General features: G+C 45.5%; 1 protein-coding gene across 8 annotated transcripts; it reads left to right on the forward strand.

Annotated features, from left to right (window-relative positions):
• Nucleotides 1-17519, forward strand: COPZ2 (coat protein complex I subunit zeta 2). Of its 8 annotated transcripts, none has more exons than XR_015946509.1 (11): nucleotides 1-189; nucleotides 2917-2985; nucleotides 4663-4744; nucleotides 6236-6327; nucleotides 6722-6777; nucleotides 7600-7677; nucleotides 8505-8556; nucleotides 8736-8863; nucleotides 13702-13740; nucleotides 14597-14707; nucleotides 17455-17519. XR_015946509.1 is itself a non-coding variant. In XM_035136239.3 (9 exons), exons 1-9 carry the CDS (start codon nucleotides 64-66, stop codon nucleotides 17500-17502), a joined length of 642 nt encoding a protein of 213 aa, XP_034992130.1. In that variant the 5' UTR covers nucleotides 1-63; the 3' UTR covers nucleotides 17503-17519. The 8 variants fall into 8 exon arrangements, 3 of the variants coding, with proteins under 3 accessions (XP_034992130.1, XP_088511039.1, XP_088511040.1); XR_015946510.1 differs by lacking the exon at nucleotides 14597-14707 and adding an exon at nucleotides 4442-4582 and having other exon boundaries at nucleotides 40-189; nucleotides 2917-2989; XR_004693804.3 differs by lacking the exon at nucleotides 14597-14707.
• The last annotated feature ends 837 nt before the right edge of the window (nucleotides 17520-18356 follow it).

Raw genomic sequence — 18356 nt, forward strand, 5'->3', positions numbered from 1 at the left:
GCCTGAGCGGGGCGGAGCAGCCCAGCTCGGCCGAAGCTCATCTCTGCCGTGGAGACATCCGAGATGCAAAAGGCAGAGGCCCGGCCACGTCAGCACGACCACTTCGGGGGCGCCGCAAGGGGACGAGGCGCGGAGCGCGCCGCCGGAGTACCGGTCGGACCCATGGAAATCCCCGCGGGGCTGATGCTGGTACGAGGGCGGGGAAGCAGCGACGAGGGAAAAGGGGCGAAAGCTGGCCCTTGGGTTAGGCAGAAGCCTCAAGCAGAGGATTTCGGCCATCGCGAAAGGGCTGTTCATTTTTACGCGTTTGCTCTCTAGCATCTGTGGAACTGTTTGCCTCAGGTGCCCACCTTTGAGTGGGGCGGAGGGGCGGGGGAGACGCCGCTAGATGTCGGCGCCTGAGGCTGCAAAAATGTCTAGGGCGGGCCCGCAGTAGGGGCGGGGGAAATCCGCCACCGAAGCAAATGCCTGCCCGATCAGAAACGGCTCTCCAAACTATGCTGTGTACAGTTCATTTTCTGAACTTTACGCACCTCGGTTCCAAAGCGCCCTGTGCACGCCCGAGGAGAAGGCGACGCGCGTTTGCAAGGCGCATTAAGAACAAACGTCGTCCTGAGAAGGACGGGCACAGGACAAAGCGTCCTCGGAGAGGGGCCTAGTTCTTGCTGAAGTGGTAAACGTGTCTCAGCTGCACCACGTTGGACTGCAAGTGGGGGTGTCACATGACTGAAGGGTTTACCTATGCGAAACAAAGCTCCCCTGCGCATAGAAAACTAGAGCTAAGGGAGAAGGGTTGGAACACAGCCTAGCCTATCTTTCTTCCTGATAGGCTCGTTTTCTGTGTGGGTAGGTGAATCTGTTTTTCTTGTGGGAGTCCCCACATTCCATCATACCAGCTTCCACTTTCAGTCCAAACTAGGCTGGTCTGGACACCGGTTTACCATACCTCCACCAGTGTTGAAGTAATGTCCAAAGTGAGCGTTCTGCAGGGGGAACCCTTTACCCAAAAGCAATTTCCAGAGTGAATATTTACGCCACAGACAGGGTGTGACAGTTACTTAAGGAAAGATTCCAAAATCCATATTAGAGCAATGCCTTTATTAGACTAAACAAAATATAACAAAGTTCTCCAGAAGTCTTAATCAGGCTAGAATTGTAAACAAAACAGAGGAGAAGAGAATAATTGACCTAAGGGTGAGGCTAATAAATGTATTGCCATGATATGAAATAATAAATTTTTCTTATACGCCAAAATGGCTTACCTTTATTTTTTGTTTGGCCCAAGGTATGTGTTTTGGGACGCGGGTGGCACTGTGGATTGAACCACAGAGCCTAGGGCTTGCCGATCAGAAGGTTGGCGGTTCGAATCCCTGCGACGGGGTGAGCTCCCGTTGCTTGGTCCCTGCTCCTGCCAACCTAGCAGTTCGAAAGCACGAAGTGCAAGTAGATAAATAGGTACCACTCCAGCAGGAAGATAAACGGCGTTTCCATGCGCTGACTGCTCTGGTTCGCCAGAAGCGGCTTAGTCATGCTGGCCACATGACCCAGAAGCTGTACGCCGGCTCCCTCGGCCAGTAAAGCGAAATGACTGCCACAACCCCAGAGTCATCCGTGATTGGACCTAATGGTCAGGGGTCCCTTTAACTTTACTATGTGTTTTGGGAGGTCTTAGATCAATGATTAGGAAGCTGAGGCTCTGCAGATGTTGTTGGACTACAACTCCCAGCATCTATGACTGTGGGCTGTGCTGTCTGCAAGAGTCCAACAACATTAGGAGTGCCTCTGGTTCCTCATCCTAGTCTTCAACTGTAAAGTCTTAAGTGGACAGCACATCAAGGAGCACCTCAGAAAAGATATTGCGAATCAGGAAACCCTGGGGAAATGAGGGAGAATTCTAGGTTTCTGGGGTCAATTTAAAAATTGTCCAGTAGCACCTTATAGACCAGCCAAGTTTGTTCTGGTATAAGCTTTCGTGTGCATGCACACTTCTTCAGATACCGATGGACTTCCATTTCATTTATCCGAGATCTGTTCTGTCCCCAGGAAGAACTGACACAGTATCATCAGCCATACTAAGTTAAAAGAGATCTCACTTAGAATTAGTGGGGTCTCAAAGAAACAGTATTGTGAAAGGGGAAGGGACAGACCCCAGGAAGAGGGAAGCTGGTTCAGCATTCCACATCCAGGGACAGATAACAGAATCCTTACTAAACGAAGATGGGGAGACTCATACAGGGGTGGGTTTCAGGCAGAGTGGGACCCAAAGGAGGGAGTCTGCCATGTAGAATGTGAAGGACCCAAGAAGTCGCTACCATGAAATGGTAGTAACAAGTGGTCCTTATGGAAACAACTTGAACAAGCTTAGTAGAGGGAACCCAGAGAGACAGGAAGTACCATTTCCTGTTTGGGGAGTGCAGAAAGAGTTGTGAAGCGCTTGGTAGGCCATAATATATGGCTGCTGGTAGTGGGCTTTGTTGTTTTTGTGTGGGTGTAGATCTACTTTGCAGAAACACCAATGAGGTCGGAGATGCACGGAAATTAGTTAGCTAGAAATATGAATGACAGAGGTGCAGTGCTAGTCCAGAGAGTGAAAAGATTGAGTGCAGTTGGGGGAATCAAAACAATTTTGAACTGTAAACTTATAGGGGGCAGGGTCCTTTTTTGTATATTTTTTTGTGCTGTTCCATATATGTTAGTGGTGCCATACAAATATTTATTTTTTATTTTTGTAAAACAACTACCCTGCTCTTCAACAAAAAAATGCCCATTGTATTTAAATATGTTAGCTACATGATATATGGTACTTGTATTTATGGTAGTACAAGCTAAATGGAACATTTCATAGATCTCACTTAACCTTTTCTGGCTCTTTAAAAGTACATTCAACTAAATAAAATTAATTCATTTTGATCCTAGGAACCATCCCTTTACACTGTCAAGGCAATTTTCATCTTGGACAGCTTTGGGCAGCGACTTTTGGCCAAGGCAGGTACCTCCACCATTATTTTTTTTAAGGCTCAGTTCCACTCTGGTAAGACATCAGGTAGAATTATGAACACACTTTTTTTCCAGGTTGGGAATAGAAGATCTCTGCTGGGGTCCATTCAGTAGCGGAGGTCAAACACATATGAAAGAAGGAATCCTACTACTTGTCCTTTGAGAAGGCTGGATCAGCTTATCTGAGATTTGCAGTCAATCTCACATCCAGAGAGTTGAGACCTGCTTAATTTGAGCAGTGCAGCAGCAGCAGCAGCAGCAGCAGCATGTGTCCTTAGACCATTCATTGGGGTGGGTCTGTTGACTCCATCCCATAAATTAAGAATTGCTATGCTGGATCACTGCTTAACAGCAACCAACCAAGTTTGGGGGTGGGGAGTGCAAAAGGAGGGCAACACCTGTCTTCTGTTGCTTTTCCTAGCATGTGGTCAGCAAGAGATCTTTACTACCTTGGCTAATTGCCCCAGCTATACTGGTGCCCCCTGTAACCATCCAATCCCTTTGAAAATCTACTTTCGCTACTTGGGACCAAACACTGTTTGTCTTCATTGAGTTCCATCAGTTGAGTCTTTGTATCATGGGAATAACTTCCTGTTCTTGTAAATGTGTCCCCATCAATTTCAGCCACTGACTCCACCTTTATGCATTCTGACAGGTAATCGTTTTTTCACTCTCTGTTCATCACTGATGTAAGGGATGAAGAGCCTGTGGACCTCCAGATGTTGCTGAACATTGCTCCTATCATCCCTGACTATTAGCCACACCGAGGGCCACATGTTCCCCTTGCCTAATGTACACGTTACTCATTCTCCCTCTGCAATACTTAAGTTTTCATAAACCCCCAGCAGCATCCGTGTTCCCTTTTTGCTGCAGCAGCCTGAGGTGAGAAGAGAAGCAAAGTTTCCAATAGAGCAGGGAGAAAGCAAGGCAGAGGATTCCCCTTAGATGTCTGCCTCAAGATTCTTATTCTTGAGAGAGAAACCATAGAGTGCAGGAGCGAGAGCGGTGAAAGACTTTTGAAACTGTTGAGAGAGAAAGCAGAGTATGAAGGCTAGAGTGGCAAAAGATCCATGGCCAGTCTCTCTCTCACTCTATCTCATCTTCACTCCCTCTCCCTCCAACCCAGAGATAAATGGGAAATTCCAGAGGTGGGAGCATCCAAGAAATTTGTGGGCTGCATTCAAGCCCACCTCTGATGTAGTCCAACATTTTGTTTCCACCAACAGCCAACCAAGTGTTTCTGAGCGCTCACAGGTGGGCCAAGAAGTTAATAGCATCCCCTTGTTTATCCCTAGCATCTGGTGCTTGGATATAGATTGTCTCTGAGTATGGAAGTTCCATTTAGCTATCTTGCCTGATAGCTGTTGCTATATCTATTGCTCAGGAGCACTGTTTTCTAACAGGCTTTTGCCAGTTTTCACAGCGAGGGGATTTTCATTTTCAGTGAATGTGAATGTTGTGGGAACTCCAGCTCCCATCAATCCCAGCCAGCACATCCAGTGACCATGGATGTTGGAATTTGTGTAGTCCAGTAACAGCTGGAAGACCACAGGTTCCCAAGCCCTGCTCTAAAGTCTGGATAGAGGTGATTCTTATTTGTTAGCCGTTCCCTACTCCTATGCTGCCTCCTCCTTGTTTTGAGCCTCTTGTTCTTGCTGTCCACAGTATTATGATGACACCTTTCCATCTATGAAAGAACAGAAGAGTTTCGAAAGGAATGTCTTCAACAAGACCCACAAGACTGACAGTGAGTATGTGGCCATTAAAGTATAGATAGACGAACAACCAGCAGCCTCTAGTACCACCAGGCACTCAACCATAGATCTACTTGCCACTTCCCTTGAGAAACAGAGACCACATCTGCACTGTACATTTAACGCAGCATCATGTCACTTTAAACAGACATGCCCTCCCCAAAAGAATTCTGGGAAGTGTAGTTTGTTGAATGGGCTGAGAGTTGTTAGAAGACTCCTATTCCCTTCATGGAGCTACAGTTCGCAAAGTGGTTTAACAACCAGTCTTTCTTCTTAGGAAACTCTGGGAACTATAGCTCTGTGAGGGGAATAGGGGGACTCTCTTTAAAATATTACAGCTCCCAGGATATGTTGAGAAAAGCCATGACTGTTTAAAGTGGTATGATATTGATTTAAATGTATAGTGCAGGTGGGACCAAAAATATTTCCGTCAACCAAGAGTGAAAAGAGACACTTGGAGTGACAAAGGGACAGGTGATGGCAATGTGGAGTGGTCCAGCAACTGGCCTAAGTGATGGAGAGAGATCAAGAGGAGGACACATTGCAGAAGGTTTTTTCTGCACCGCGGAAGGGGAGTATGGGGTGAATTTGGCCTACACTCCTAAAGGAAATTTAGTTGCCGGTTAGAAGACATATTTACCCCAAGACAAATCCACTCCACTGGTTTGCATTTCAAATAGGTACTCCTGTAGAAATGTTAGCCATTATCTGGAGAGGAATAAGCAGTCTTAAAAAAACAACCCCAAAAACCCCTGCCACTTAGAAGATGTTATGCCAAACACAGATCTTGCATGCTCTAACTGTTAGAAACCTGTGTATTGAGCAAGGCGTTTGCCTTATCTACAGTCGGAGGCTGGCAGGCCTCCTTTTGGTCCCTTTAGTGAGCTGCTCTGTCATGCCACACTGTTGTGGGTACAGTCAAGAGAAAACCCCTTCAGCTTTGGGACAGCTTGGCACAGGTAAACAAGCTCCATATCAGTCAGATGGAGCCCTGGCTGACTCAGATTCCATCCATTTACAACTGCAGCATGGGTAGAATTAAATTGTTAGAAATCATTAAAAAAAATAAAAATAAGATCACGAGTCCACAAGCAAATGAAGCAGGACCTGATGGAGTTGTAAGGTTCTCGAAGGTGAGATAGCTCAGTTGGTAGAGCATTAGACCAGGCATCCCCAAACTGTGGCCCTCCAGATGATTTGGCCTACAACTCCCATGATCCCTAGCTAACAGGACCAGTGGTCAGGGATGATGGGAATTGTAGTCCAAAACATCTGGAGGGCCGAAATTTGGGGATGCCTGCATTAGACTCTTAATCTCAGGGTCGTGGGTTTGTGCCCCACGCTGAGTGAAAGATTCCTGTATTTTAACATTGGGGGTTGGACTAGATGCCCCTCGTGGTCCCTTCCAGCAATACAATTCTATGATTCTAAGAGCTTTCCTGCTTCTCTCTCTAAACATTATTTCTCTTTCTTGTTTTCCTCAGGCGAGATTGCTTTTTTGGAAGGTCTGACCATTGTCTATAAAAGCAGCATTGATCTTTTCTTTTATGTAGTGGGAAGTCCCCATGAGAATGAGGTAAATACTTTTTTTTTTTAGCCAGCAGGTAAATAGTGACTTATGTAGCCTTAAGCGATATCTTGTACTGTAAAAGTAGAAACCACTAATTAAACTTACACATGACTTTACAAGCGGACAGGATTCTGAGTAAAGAATGCACAAAGTCATCACATTGCCAAGTAATAGTGCTATGTTACATGTTGTGTAGAATCACCGCTTGCTTCTGTTCTCAGCTCATTTCAGAAAAACAAAGCTACAGCAAAGCTTTGGGGCCCTACGTGGAAACAACCTATGTCCTGTCTGCTCTGTATGTTTCCTAGTAGATGGTCAGGGAGAAATACATGTTTAAAAAATCACTTGATTTTGTTTTTGTTGACGTGAGTCTTCCTTTCTTGGCCCCCCTTTTTAATAGCTGATGTTGATGTCCGTTCTGACCTGTCTCTTTGAATCTCTCAACCATATGCTGCGGTGAGTATCATCATTAATCCCAGTGGAGATAAATGACATTCGCACACAGTGGAAGGGAACGAAAGAAATAATAGCTCTGACCTGTTGCCCAAAGATAGCATGCGTCCCCATGTGTTTGTAATCCAGATCATAGTTTGTTACAAAACAGAGGATGGGCACATTGCAGAAAAGTATAGCTGTAGAACAAAGAACATAAGATGGCTCAAAGAAGCAAGTGAAGCTGCATGCTACAGGGAATGGCAAACTATGAGAATTTCTCAGTGGATTGTGTCTATTGCAATATTAACAGTATCTCCAAACCCAAAGTATCTTCCGCTATCCAGAAAAGCTTTTATTGGCAAGATATGTTCCTTCCCAAAATGTTCCCCTTGATTTATAGGGTATTTTAATGGACTCTCTCCTCAAATACCAAGGAGCTGATACCAAGAATCTGCATCTGTGACTGTTTTCTAGGTGCCCTTGTCATCAAATGTGAAGCTGGTGACAATGAAGGAGAGAGCCTTTTCAGTAGTGGCGCCCTGCCCATCGAATACTGACCTTAAGGAGGCTTGCGTACCATCCATTTTGCTATCATTTGGGCAGCACTCCTTTTTATTGTCCAAATACAACAAGAAGCTCTGTCCCTCTCACCGTCCTGGTGGTTCTCCTTCTGGCACACTCCAGTTTGTCAAGGTCCTCCTTTAAAATATGGCACCCCAAACTGGACACAGTTACCCAGATGTGGCTTGACCAGCACAGAAATGACTCCTAAACTAGTTTAAATCTAGTAGTGTAGATATGTTTCCTGGTGCTGATAGTTGCCTTGTCTTGCCTTGTATCTAGAAAGAACGTGGAGAAGCGAACCCTGGTGGAAAACATGGATGGGGTGTTCCTTGTGGTGGATGAGATCGTTGATGGCGGGTGAGATCATGTGGAAGGGGAGAAAAGGGAAATGAATTCATTTGGCAGATCTAAGCAGGCTGGCTCATGTCACCCTGTGTCACCCTGCTTTAAATCTGGAGTTAAAAGGATCTGCCCTAGCTCATCCAACTCACTGAGATTCAAACACTAGCTGAGTACCTAAATCACATTAAGGAATCCAGTTAAAATGTAAACACAAGTAACAAATTAAAATTTGAGCTCGATTAATTCATGTTTTAAAAGCAACCCATTAGATGTGTTTTCTCCTTCTTTTTGAACTAGTGAGAGACTCACAATTAAAGGTAATTTCTCCTTTTCAAAAGGCAGAATTGCAATTGGTGCATTGCTCCCTTGCTTGAGGGAAATGAAATGAAAAAGGTTTCACAAAATACCAGGAGGAAGGGAGGAACTTTGTGGGAGTTACTACTTTTGTTTCTAAAGACTCTCATAAAAGTTCTTATACTTCCATGGTTCAGCCTAGGGAGAGATCAGATATAAAATGAGAACAGGACTTTAAAAAACAGCAGCACATAAAATAAATGTCGCCAAATGGCACAAGGAATGCCATTGTGCTGTTCATCACTGACAACAGCCAGTAAGCCGCAGCCACAATTGCACAAACTGTTCCTAAAATGCACTGTGTGGCAACAAAATGTTGCATTTGGATCACTAGTACAGTATAAAAGAAAATTTACTTGCTTTAGAATCGCTTACCCAAATGCTTCTGGATTCCTCGCAACAGCTGCATAACAACTGCATAGTTCTTGCCAGAGACACAGATCAAAATCTCCCTTCCCAAGATGCTTCATTTCTCTTCTCCATTTTAGTGTGATTTTGGAAAGTGATGCCCAGCAAGTCATCCAGAAGCTGAATTTTCGGGTAAGTGGTCCCTTCCTTCCTTCCTTCCTTCCTTCCTTCCTTCCTTCCTTCCTTCCTTCCTTCCTTCCTTCCTTCCTTCCTTCCTTCCTTCCTTCCTTCCTTCCTTCCTTCCTGTAAATATTCTCTCATCTCTGCACTTTGTTCCCTTGCTCATTTCCCTGAACCTCTTTCCACCTTAGACGATCCCGGAGCCTGCAGCTTATGGCTTTGTTCTCTTTGATTACATCACGGGTAACTCCGAGTACAATGAAATTTTGCCTGAGAGGCTCTACAAATAGCGAACTGTTCTCGCAAACAGGATGCAGGAGTAAGACTTGACTTCCTTCTAAGCACGTCGCTCTAATGCAGCATGGCAGCTGGCTGGGTTAAAATAATCCTGCTTCCTTTATACCCCATTTCAAATCATCCAAGGAGATTCTCTCTCTCCTTTCTTCCTGTCTGGCTTTTCCCACACCTCTAGACCCTTTTTGGGGCTGTGGCTAAAACTAGCTTGTGTGCCTGTAGGAATGGGGGGGGGCACAACTGCAAGGAAAAAAAAAGAAGCCCAGATACAGTCAAACCTCGGTTTGCGACCGCCTCCGTTTGTGACCGCTTCAGTTTCCGACCACCGCGGACCCGGAAGTGTTTACATCCGGGTTCCGCTATGTTCAGATGCGCAGAAGCGATCTGCACAGCTCGCGCACGCGCAGAAGTGCTCTATCGGCGCTTCGCGCCCGCAGCCGAGCAAGCGATTCAGGGAGCGACCAGCTCCGCAGAATGAATTGCGGTCGCAAACCGAGGTACCACTGTACTGTAAAGCCCTAAACATTTTGATCTCATTTTACCATTTAGGTCAGAACCTGTGTGAGGCCAGCAGTCGCGCATCTCTCTCCAGCTTATATTGAGTAGCTGTTGTTATAAACGCACACCCAATGGTTCTATAAGATTGTATGTTGTTGGCAGAAAGGAGGTGGCTGGGAAATGAAGTAGGAAGCAAAGGTAGCCAAGGAGATGGAAAAGAGACTGAATCTGCTATAGGGCACAAACAAAACCTTTGTATTATCAGTGGTTGCTTCCCTGCCTCCCAGGAGTGGAACTTTTTATTATATTTATTTTACAAGAGGATTTCTGAACTGCCAATTCAATATAAAAAAAGAGTATACAATAAAATCATTAAAACATTATAAAATTTCAAAGTAAATTAAGAAATGGCCAACACAGAATCAAATTAATTCTTTAAAGAGGCTTGTGGAAAGAGAAGTATCTCCAGCAGGCAGCACAATAACAGGTTTGTGAATGCCTTCGCTTGCAGACATGGCAAAATTTCTGCAATTAAGGGAAGAGAAAATGGTGCAATTTTATTGCATTTTACATAAGTGTCCTGCATGTGTTTTGTGGGAGCTAGAATTAAAGCTAAATAAATTATTTTTAATAAGTGGCCAGAGGGGTAGCCTATATTTGTATAGGATGAGTCAGCCACAAAACACATGCAGCATGTGTGTGCCTGGTATGATCTGGTATGTGTGAGCTTCTAAGCATGCTGTGTCAACAGCAGTTTTAAAGGAGGGAGCTGAAGAACCAGCTACTACATAGCAAACTATGTTCCCACTTCATCAGAATATGCACAAACTCTCCCCATATTTGGCCTTGCTTTTCAAGTTTGTTTCTTGAAACAAACTTGAAAAAGCCTGCTGCATGGACAACTTTTGGGTGTAACAATGCTCTCGATGTTAAATATCGGTGCTATTCGTATGGTTTTGCACCTGTGGTGGGAAATAGGATCGGGAGAGGAGATGTAATATCAGTAGCCTGGCCTCCAACGCTTAAGGGCTCTTGCATGTGTTGTACCCACCTCCAGCAGCTATGGGGGTGATTCTGTTTATGGCCTGCTTCACACAGGAGCCTGGTGGTGAAAAGCTCCTGAGTGACTGTGGCTGGTAACAGACCCAAGAATAGCTAAAGGAATTAGGCACATGAGGAGCCAAGTCATAGCAATGGTCCATTTAGTTCAGCATTGTCCACAGAAAGTGGTTGCAGATCTCCCATGGTTTCAGACAGATTCTTTACCTCACTGGTGTCAAACACAAGGCCCGGGGGCCAAATCCGGCCCGCCAGACCTCGTCATGTGGCCCGCCGAGCGCCCCAGCCAGCAGGACCCAGCAGTGGGACCTTGCTGCTGAAGCGCCGTGCCAACAAAGCGCGACAAACAGCTGGGGCCGGGGAAATGCTTTTTGCCCCTGGGTCCCTTCGCGCTCTTTTCTGGCGCTGAATCAAGGCGGCGACCCCCCCTTCCCTTTCTTTCTTCCTCTCTCTCGTTCTTATTCTTTCTTTCCCTCTCCTTCCTTCCTTCTTTATCTCTGTCTTCTCTCCCTCTTTCTTTTTCTTTCCTTCTTTATTCCTTCTTTCCTACTCTTCTTTCTCTCACCTCTTTCCTTCCTCTCTCCCTCCTGCTCCCTCTTTTCTTTCTTTCTTTCTTTCTTTCTTTCTTTCTTTCTTTCTTTCTTTCTTTCTTTCTTTCTTTCTTTCTTTCTTTCTACCTTCCTTCCTTCCTTCCTTCCTTCCTTCCTTCCTTCCTTCCTTCCTTCCGTCCTTCCCAACTTTCTTCCTCTCCCTCATTCTTATTCTTTCTTTCCCTCTACTTCCTTCCTTCTTTCTCCCTTTCCGTCTTCTCTCCCTTTTTCTTTTTCTTTCCTTCTTTATTCTCTTCCTTATTTCCTACTCTTCTTTCTCTCCCCTCTTTCCTTCCTTCCTCCCCTCCCCTCCCCTCCCTCTCCCTCTCCTCAGAAACATAGGATGCTGCTTTATACTTCTGGCCCTTAAACCCTGGAACCAGGAGAGCAGCTTCAGTGAGTCAACCTCAGCCAGTCCCTTTGGTGAAGGGTGGTGGCTCACTGGCAGAACATCTGTCCTGCATGCAGAAGGACCCCAGCATCTCCAGGTACTAGTAGCTCTGCAAAGGTCCTGCATGAAACCCTAGCGAGCCTCCACCACCCAGTGCAGTTACCAAAAATCATTTTTCAATAAATTGTACAATAATTGTACATTTGAATATCTACTTGCCATTATTCTGACTATGTTTCTGCTTTCAGAGCTAGTTATTACTTACATTATTACAAAAAACAGTAATAATTGAATGCAGTGACAATAATTTATGATAATAAAGAGTGGACACATAGTCCTACAGATACAACCGGCCCTTTGAGGGTGACCAAACTGCTGATGCGGCCCCCGATGAATTTGAGTTTGACACCCCTGCTTTACCTAGAGATGCTGGGACAGTGAATAGGGTCTTTCACCGAGTTAAAAGCCACCTCTTCCTACCCTTTCTCAGTGCCACCATTGCCACCACTTGCCTGCTGGTTGAGGCACTGATGGAGGGAGAATAATCCGATGGGAAGCAATGAGCTCCGATGTACACCGATGTATACCACTTTAGCTGCACATTGAATTTTATTTGGCATGTTACCGTATTGGCCCGAATATAAGCCACACCTGCAAATAAGCCACACATTTAAAATTCGGCAGCTTGGGGAGGATTGGGAGTCATGGACAGGATGAGCGCTGTTGCCCCGCGCTCCCGGGCTGCTTCCTGGGCTTCCTGTTGCGAATATAACCCACACTTTAACTTTTCACGATTGGAACTTGGGGGAAAAATGAGTTTCATATTCGGACCGATATGGTATTGTACATTTGGAAAAGACCTTTTGGGATTATTTACTGTCTGTCATCTTGGAATTTTCCCATCTTGAATAATTTGAAGTTGTCTGCAAATTTTGCACTAGCTCACGGCTTCCTTCCACCTCCAGATCATTTATGAATGTTAAAACACCGCTATTCCCAATGCAATGTGAAAACTGGCCATTTATTACTTTCTTCTTCTCCCTGTTCTTTAATCCACTACTGACCTGTCAAAGGACCTATCCTATTATATGGTGACTACTAAGGACCAAACTTGGGACGCGGGTGGCACTGTGGGTTAAACCACAGAGCCTAGAGCTTGCCGATCAGCAGGTCGGCGGTTCGAATCCCCGCGACGGGGTGAGCTCCCATTGCTCAGTCACAGCTCCTGCCAACCTAGCAGTTTGAAAGCATGTCAAAGTGCAAGTAGATAAATAGGTACCGCTACAGCGGGAAGGTAAACGGCGTTTCCATGTGCTGCTGTGGTTCACCAGAAGCGGCTTTGTCATGCTGGCCACATGACCTGGAAGCTGTACGCCGGCTCCCTCGGCCTATAGAGCGAGATGAGCGCCGCAACCCCAGAGTTGGTCACGACTGGACCTAATGGTCAGGGGTCCCTTTACCTTTACCTAAGGACCAAACTAGATGAAGAAACCATTCACAGAATTACCAGCTGTGTGAATGGCTTTTAAAAAGCAAATGGCAGACTCATGATGCCTGATCTAGAATTTGGGAGGGGGGGGCTGTACTTGCTGTTGTTATGGAAGAAAAGCTCTATTCATGCTCCCATCCCATTCACTACAAAGAGCAAGCATGGGGCATTTGATCTGGATCGGGACTGCAGAAGGGGGGAAAGGGTTAAAGCCCACCTTAGCACCCACCTACCCCGTGCCAGGAGCCTAATCCAGATTGTGGGGGAGTGGGCTTTTTAAAAAGTCATCCACACCGTCAATAATTCTGTGAATGGTGCTGCATCCATTTTGTCTGTAAATTTAGTTAGGATACAATCCCGCGGTCCTGGAAAGTCATCCCAGGGGCCATAGGATGGAACAGAACAGATCCCCCTTTCTGCCTGCAAAGAAGGAGATCTGCCCTCACAAGCCTCCCAGTTACAGGTGCAGAAACTTTGCAGCCCTTGTTGCTCTGCTGTCAGAGGTAATAGCAAGGGGGCGGAGCAGATAAAGTGAAAAACACCATACTTATTTCCCTCAAGCCATCACCTAGCCACCTTTTGTCCTGGCCAGAGCAAGACCGGATGAGTTTTTTTCCATCTCGGTTTCTGAACTAGTTCTTCAAGAGATCTCCCTGAAGAAAGCTGCCTGGGTGTATCTCTCCCAACATCTTATTCATAAATTTTGTCATAATGGTCTTTAGCTGCTCAATTTCTTGCTTGTGGTATATTTAAAGGGAATGTCATTGTTTGTGTCTTCAGCATTTTGCTCTTCAGGTCCCCTTAAATTTCCTCACCTTCCCCCTGCCTATTTCTAGGTGGATGACAGCTCTTTATCTGAACACAGTGTCACCCAGGTGAGTCTGCTCTGGAGTTTCTCTTACGTGCAGGTATCCTGCTCTCATCTGGCGGTGTCGTCGTGCGGATTAGTTAGACAAGTGGGACCTGCAACAGAATGTTGCAGTGCAGAGTGCAGTGCTTCAAGATTCCAGCTACTCCCTGCTCCATCCCAACTTCCTCCTTGTTCTCCCTTCCTCCCCCAACAAAAACCTAAGTGTGTGTTCAGTGTCTAGAAAATGTTCTAAGATGTTTTGAGGGGGGAACCCTCCCTGGTTCCACCCCCCAAGGTTTTTCTGTGTTCCTGCAAATATTTGGGCACCCCCAAGCCTGCCTATACCTATCCTCTCGTGCATGGATAGTGCATTTTGACTATATAAGGATTCTCACTCAGATAATGAGTTTGTTATTAGCATGTAAGATGTGTTCCAGAGGCAGTTATGGGTACTGTATTGTCCATGTGGTACGCAATATTTTCCCACAGACATGCATGCCCCCCCCCAGCGAAGCATATACTTGCCCTTGCAAACGTGCAATTAAAACTCTGCTGGGGAAATTTTTGCGGGGGGAGCTTTTCTTTCTTAAAAATTGGCATCGGGACTCTATTGCATGTGTTTGCATAGAGTGCATGCATGACATGAGCATGTGGCCATAGAGGTTTGTATGTGAGAGAGGGAGGGGGAGAGTGTGTACAGGATACAGTGCACAAAGTGAGAGACTGCACTGTTTTCTCTTCCCACAAACCGGAAAGAAGCTTCCTGACCCTGTTCAGCCAAACAAGAGGCTGAAAAATGTTGGTAATACTGGCAGCGATCCTGTTCCACCTCCCCTAGGTTTTCTTATCCCACCCCCATCTCACTAGCTATCTTCTTACAGGCCGTCTTCTCCAAGTTAATCCTGATGGCATAGATCAAGAGGACAGGGGGTGGGTCCCTGGCAGGTCTCCTAACACCGTACTAACTGCCTCTTCTTGTCTGCTGCCTTAGAGTAAGTAGTTGGCAACATAAACCCCTTGAGTCTGCACTGCTGCTTTCGCCCGTGAAAATATATCCCATTTTAACCCAGTTGCTCTGATCCATAGAATGAGAACCGTTGCCTGAAAAACAACCTGTGTAATCAATGCTCGAATAACCCCATGAGTTGACATTCGCAGTTCCGGCGACCAGGAGGCAGGTCCTCAAAACTGGGGTGGGAAGGGGGAGATTGAAGAGCGGGGTATAAACAAAGCTGAACCTTGTTTGCTAGTCTGATATGTTTGAGCCTACTCACTGTTTGAATGTTACTTTCTTGTGGCTGCTCTTGCCAAGTCTAACTGATATGTGGCTGTTTCCTTCAACATTTTTTTAATCTCCCAATTCTCTGTGGCATACTGTATTAGGGGTGTATTCAGTTTTGCCAATGGAATTTTTTCACAGTGAAAGAGTCTTGGTGGGAATTTTCACTTGCTTAACTATTCCACATGCTGCTCATTGCCTGTTTGAACTTGCTTGTTTTCCTTGTCTGTAGCTTTGACACCAGCCAATCAAGGATCACATAGGTAGTGTGAGCTGGCCATCAGGTTTCATGCAGGAATGCTATATGGCAGGGGTCAGCAAACTTTTTCAGCAGTGGGCCGGTCCACTGTTCCTCAGACCTTGTGGGGGGCCGGATTATATTTTGGAAAAAAATATGAACGAATTCCTGTGCCCCATAAGTAACCCGGAGATGCATTTTAAATAAAAGGACACATTCTACTCATGTAAAAACACCAGGCAGGCCCCACAAATAACCCAGAGATGCATTTTAAATAAAAGGACACATTCTACTCATATAAAAACACCAGGCAGGCCCCACAAATAACCCAGAGATGCATTTTAAATAAAAGGACACATTCTACTCATGTAAAAACATGCTAATTCCTGGACTGTCTGTGGGCCGGATTTAGAAGGCGATTGGGCTGCATCCGGCCCCCAGACCTTAGTTTGGAGACCCCTGCTATATGGCTCCATGACAGCTTCACAAAGCCAAATCAGAATGAAGGCAGAGAGTACTGCTTTCACTCTGAATAGGCTCCCTGACAATACCGCATAGCCTATCAGATTGTGCTAAGTGATGATACTAAGCAAGAATGAAGGGCAATGCTTTCTGCCTTCACTCCAAATGAGAGATCATTTTGGCCGTGTTTTGCAGTCCCTCCTGAATAATTGTCGAAATGGGAGAATACAATTTGTAGTTCAACAACTCCCCCCCCCCCGAAATATGCCTCCACCATCTTACAACATACATGTACCCTACATATCTATATGGGCTTTATCTAGTTTGACAATCATGGGTTGTAGTTCGATTAGAATGCTAAGAATTCTTCATTAGAGATTTGCAGCTTTCTGCACAGGACTACACCCCCCAAGATTCCTTAGAACGAGGGAATGAATATTAAGACAGTTTAAATCTGTATAGGCCTATAGGGCACACTTGCAGCCAACTGCACCATTTCCCATAACTAGTGCTGTGGGGCCACATGTTGCCTAGCAACCGCAAGCACACTTTACATAGGTCTAGCATCATAGCTGGGCAGAAAGTCGAAGAGGGGGTCAGGGGAGAGGGGCTGGCACTAAGGGACACATTACAGTGAGGGACAGAGCACATGCTGGGGCCCAATATCCCCTTTGTCCACAATGGGGAAACTAAAGGGCATCGCACATAAATGCTTGGCATTTGCAGGGTCTGTTAAGCTGATGATAGCCTAGCTCTATATGCACCAACGTTTGCTTAAACTTTGTGATCATATTACTGTGTTCATCATTTTCAAACAGAGGGACAACTCAGAGAGAGTTGGGAAGTCCTTAGCATCCAGTTGCCCAGGCCACCACAAAATTTTGTGTCTGTCCTAGGGCCTGATTTTGCATTCATTGATCACCCCTTCTTCATCTGAAAGACACACCTGCCCCCTGGTGTTCAGCTAGTTAGGTTGAGACACTTCCCAAGATTTGATTCCTTTAGAATGTTCATCTGGATTTAGCTCCCAGAGCTTCTTCTTTTTTTTATGGCAGTGGCAGATGTGACACCAGACTAACAAACATCAGCATTGCAGAGTGCCTTTTCCATAGCTTTGTATAACTGCAATTGGCAGCTGCATATTCAGGACTGGAGGAAGATCTTCCACGTCAAAAGAAATGACTCCCAGTAGGAATAGGGAATTGGACTCCCAACTCCCATCAGCCCCTGCCAGTGTGGTCAACACAATGCAAGTTGCAGTCCAACAACACCTGAAGGGCCACATGTTTTCCTGATTTACAGGGTGGTTTGAGCCCCAGCATCTGCTTTCATCAGTTACATGCTGGTTGACTTGCATCTACGTTGTGCATCTTGTTGACCGGGATTATTAGAACACATGTTCCACAATGCATTGCTTTCTGTTTGAGAGATGCTGTGGTTTGGATGATCTGGGTAGGGGATGCACTGGGTGGTCCTGCCTCATAGGGTCACATTCGGTCTGGTGATCTTTTGGCCCCTGTGAATTTACTTCTGGGCTTGCTCTTTGTTAACCATCTCCCAAGATAAGCTTGTAAAGATTCAAAGAAATGCAAACAACAGATCCCTTTAGTTTTAACTTCAGAATGGCTAATCAAATTGCCCCAATGCAGGGCCTACAGATTCCCCATCCCTTTGGCCTAGCCTGTTGACAAAACACTGGAGATAGAATCAATTAATTGTTCTCATATTTTTTTTCTCTCCCCCCCCCAACTTGTTCATAGGTTCTGCAGTCTGCCAAAGAACAAATTAAGTGGTCCTTATTAAAATAAAGTAACCCACAGCAAAAGACACGGCGTTGGAGAGTTTTGTTTTTACATTTTCTCAGATTGCTCTGTCCTTGTGAGCCTTCCCCATTTGCCCCAAAGGATGAGGCTGGAACATTTCAGTGGGTACAAGTTGGTTGGTGACCCTGACAAGTGAGGAGAATGCTAATTTCCCCAGGACTCATCTGTGTAACTTCGGAGGGCTGGGGAAAGTGTGTGTATATTTTAAAAATGTTCTAAACAAAGTAACAGAATAATCTACTACGGCCCTTTCCATTTTTGGACTACAACTCCCATAATTCCTGCTAATAACTGGAATAAATGCGATGGTGTGGTAAGCTTGAAAAGTCAAATCAGGCTGATCCATCTAAGTAATATTTCAGAGGTGCAGTTTTAATTTGATTTTTTTTGCTCTGGTTCCTTCACAATTGCTGCAAATAGCCCACTCTAAACTTCCCTTGCCTGGCCTCTTATGGGATATAATGACATTGCAGTCCCGAGACACAGTAATCATATCCTTTCTGGGTGTCTCCCATTTGTTAACGTGACAGTAAAACCTTTGCTTGCGGTAAAGACTTGCTTATTGTTCTGAACCAAAATGGACAATTGGGCAATGGCAACTGTCCCTCTTCCTCGACCCCACAAGCACAGTTGCCGATTTGCATTCAATAGAGAAGTGTGATGCTGAAGCCACGGCAATGGGTCTTGGCACTAAGCTATTTTGTGGTGGAGGGTTGGCCATGGGACCTTGGTCTTCCAATTTACTACAGTACCTTGCTAAAGTGGCATACTGGCAAAACTGGTTGCTTGGTGTGGTTCTGAGCTTCATGACAAATGACAAATTTAGTACTGCAGCCCAG

Source organism: Zootoca vivipara, chromosome 12 (assembly GCF_965207765.1).
Source record: "Zootoca vivipara chromosome 12, rZooViv2.hap1.1, whole genome shotgun sequence".
Classification (NCBI taxonomy): Eukaryota; Metazoa; Chordata; class Lepidosauria; order Squamata; family Lacertidae; genus Zootoca; species Zootoca vivipara.

Bases quoted from the DNA above. Each gene is read 5' to 3' on its own strand.
- COPZ2 (XM_035136239.3), top strand. From the start codon at position 64: ATGCAAAAGGCAGAGGCCCGGCCACGTCAGCACGACCACTTCGGGGGC. The intron at 190-2,916 runs GTACGAGGGCGG...TTTTGATCCTAG, and splicing joins TCCCCGCGGGGCTGATGCTG to GAACCATCCCTTTACACTGT. The intron at 6,328-6,721 runs GTAAATACTTTT...CCTTTTTAATAG, and splicing joins GAAGTCCCCATGAGAATGAG to CTGATGTTGATGTCCGTTCT.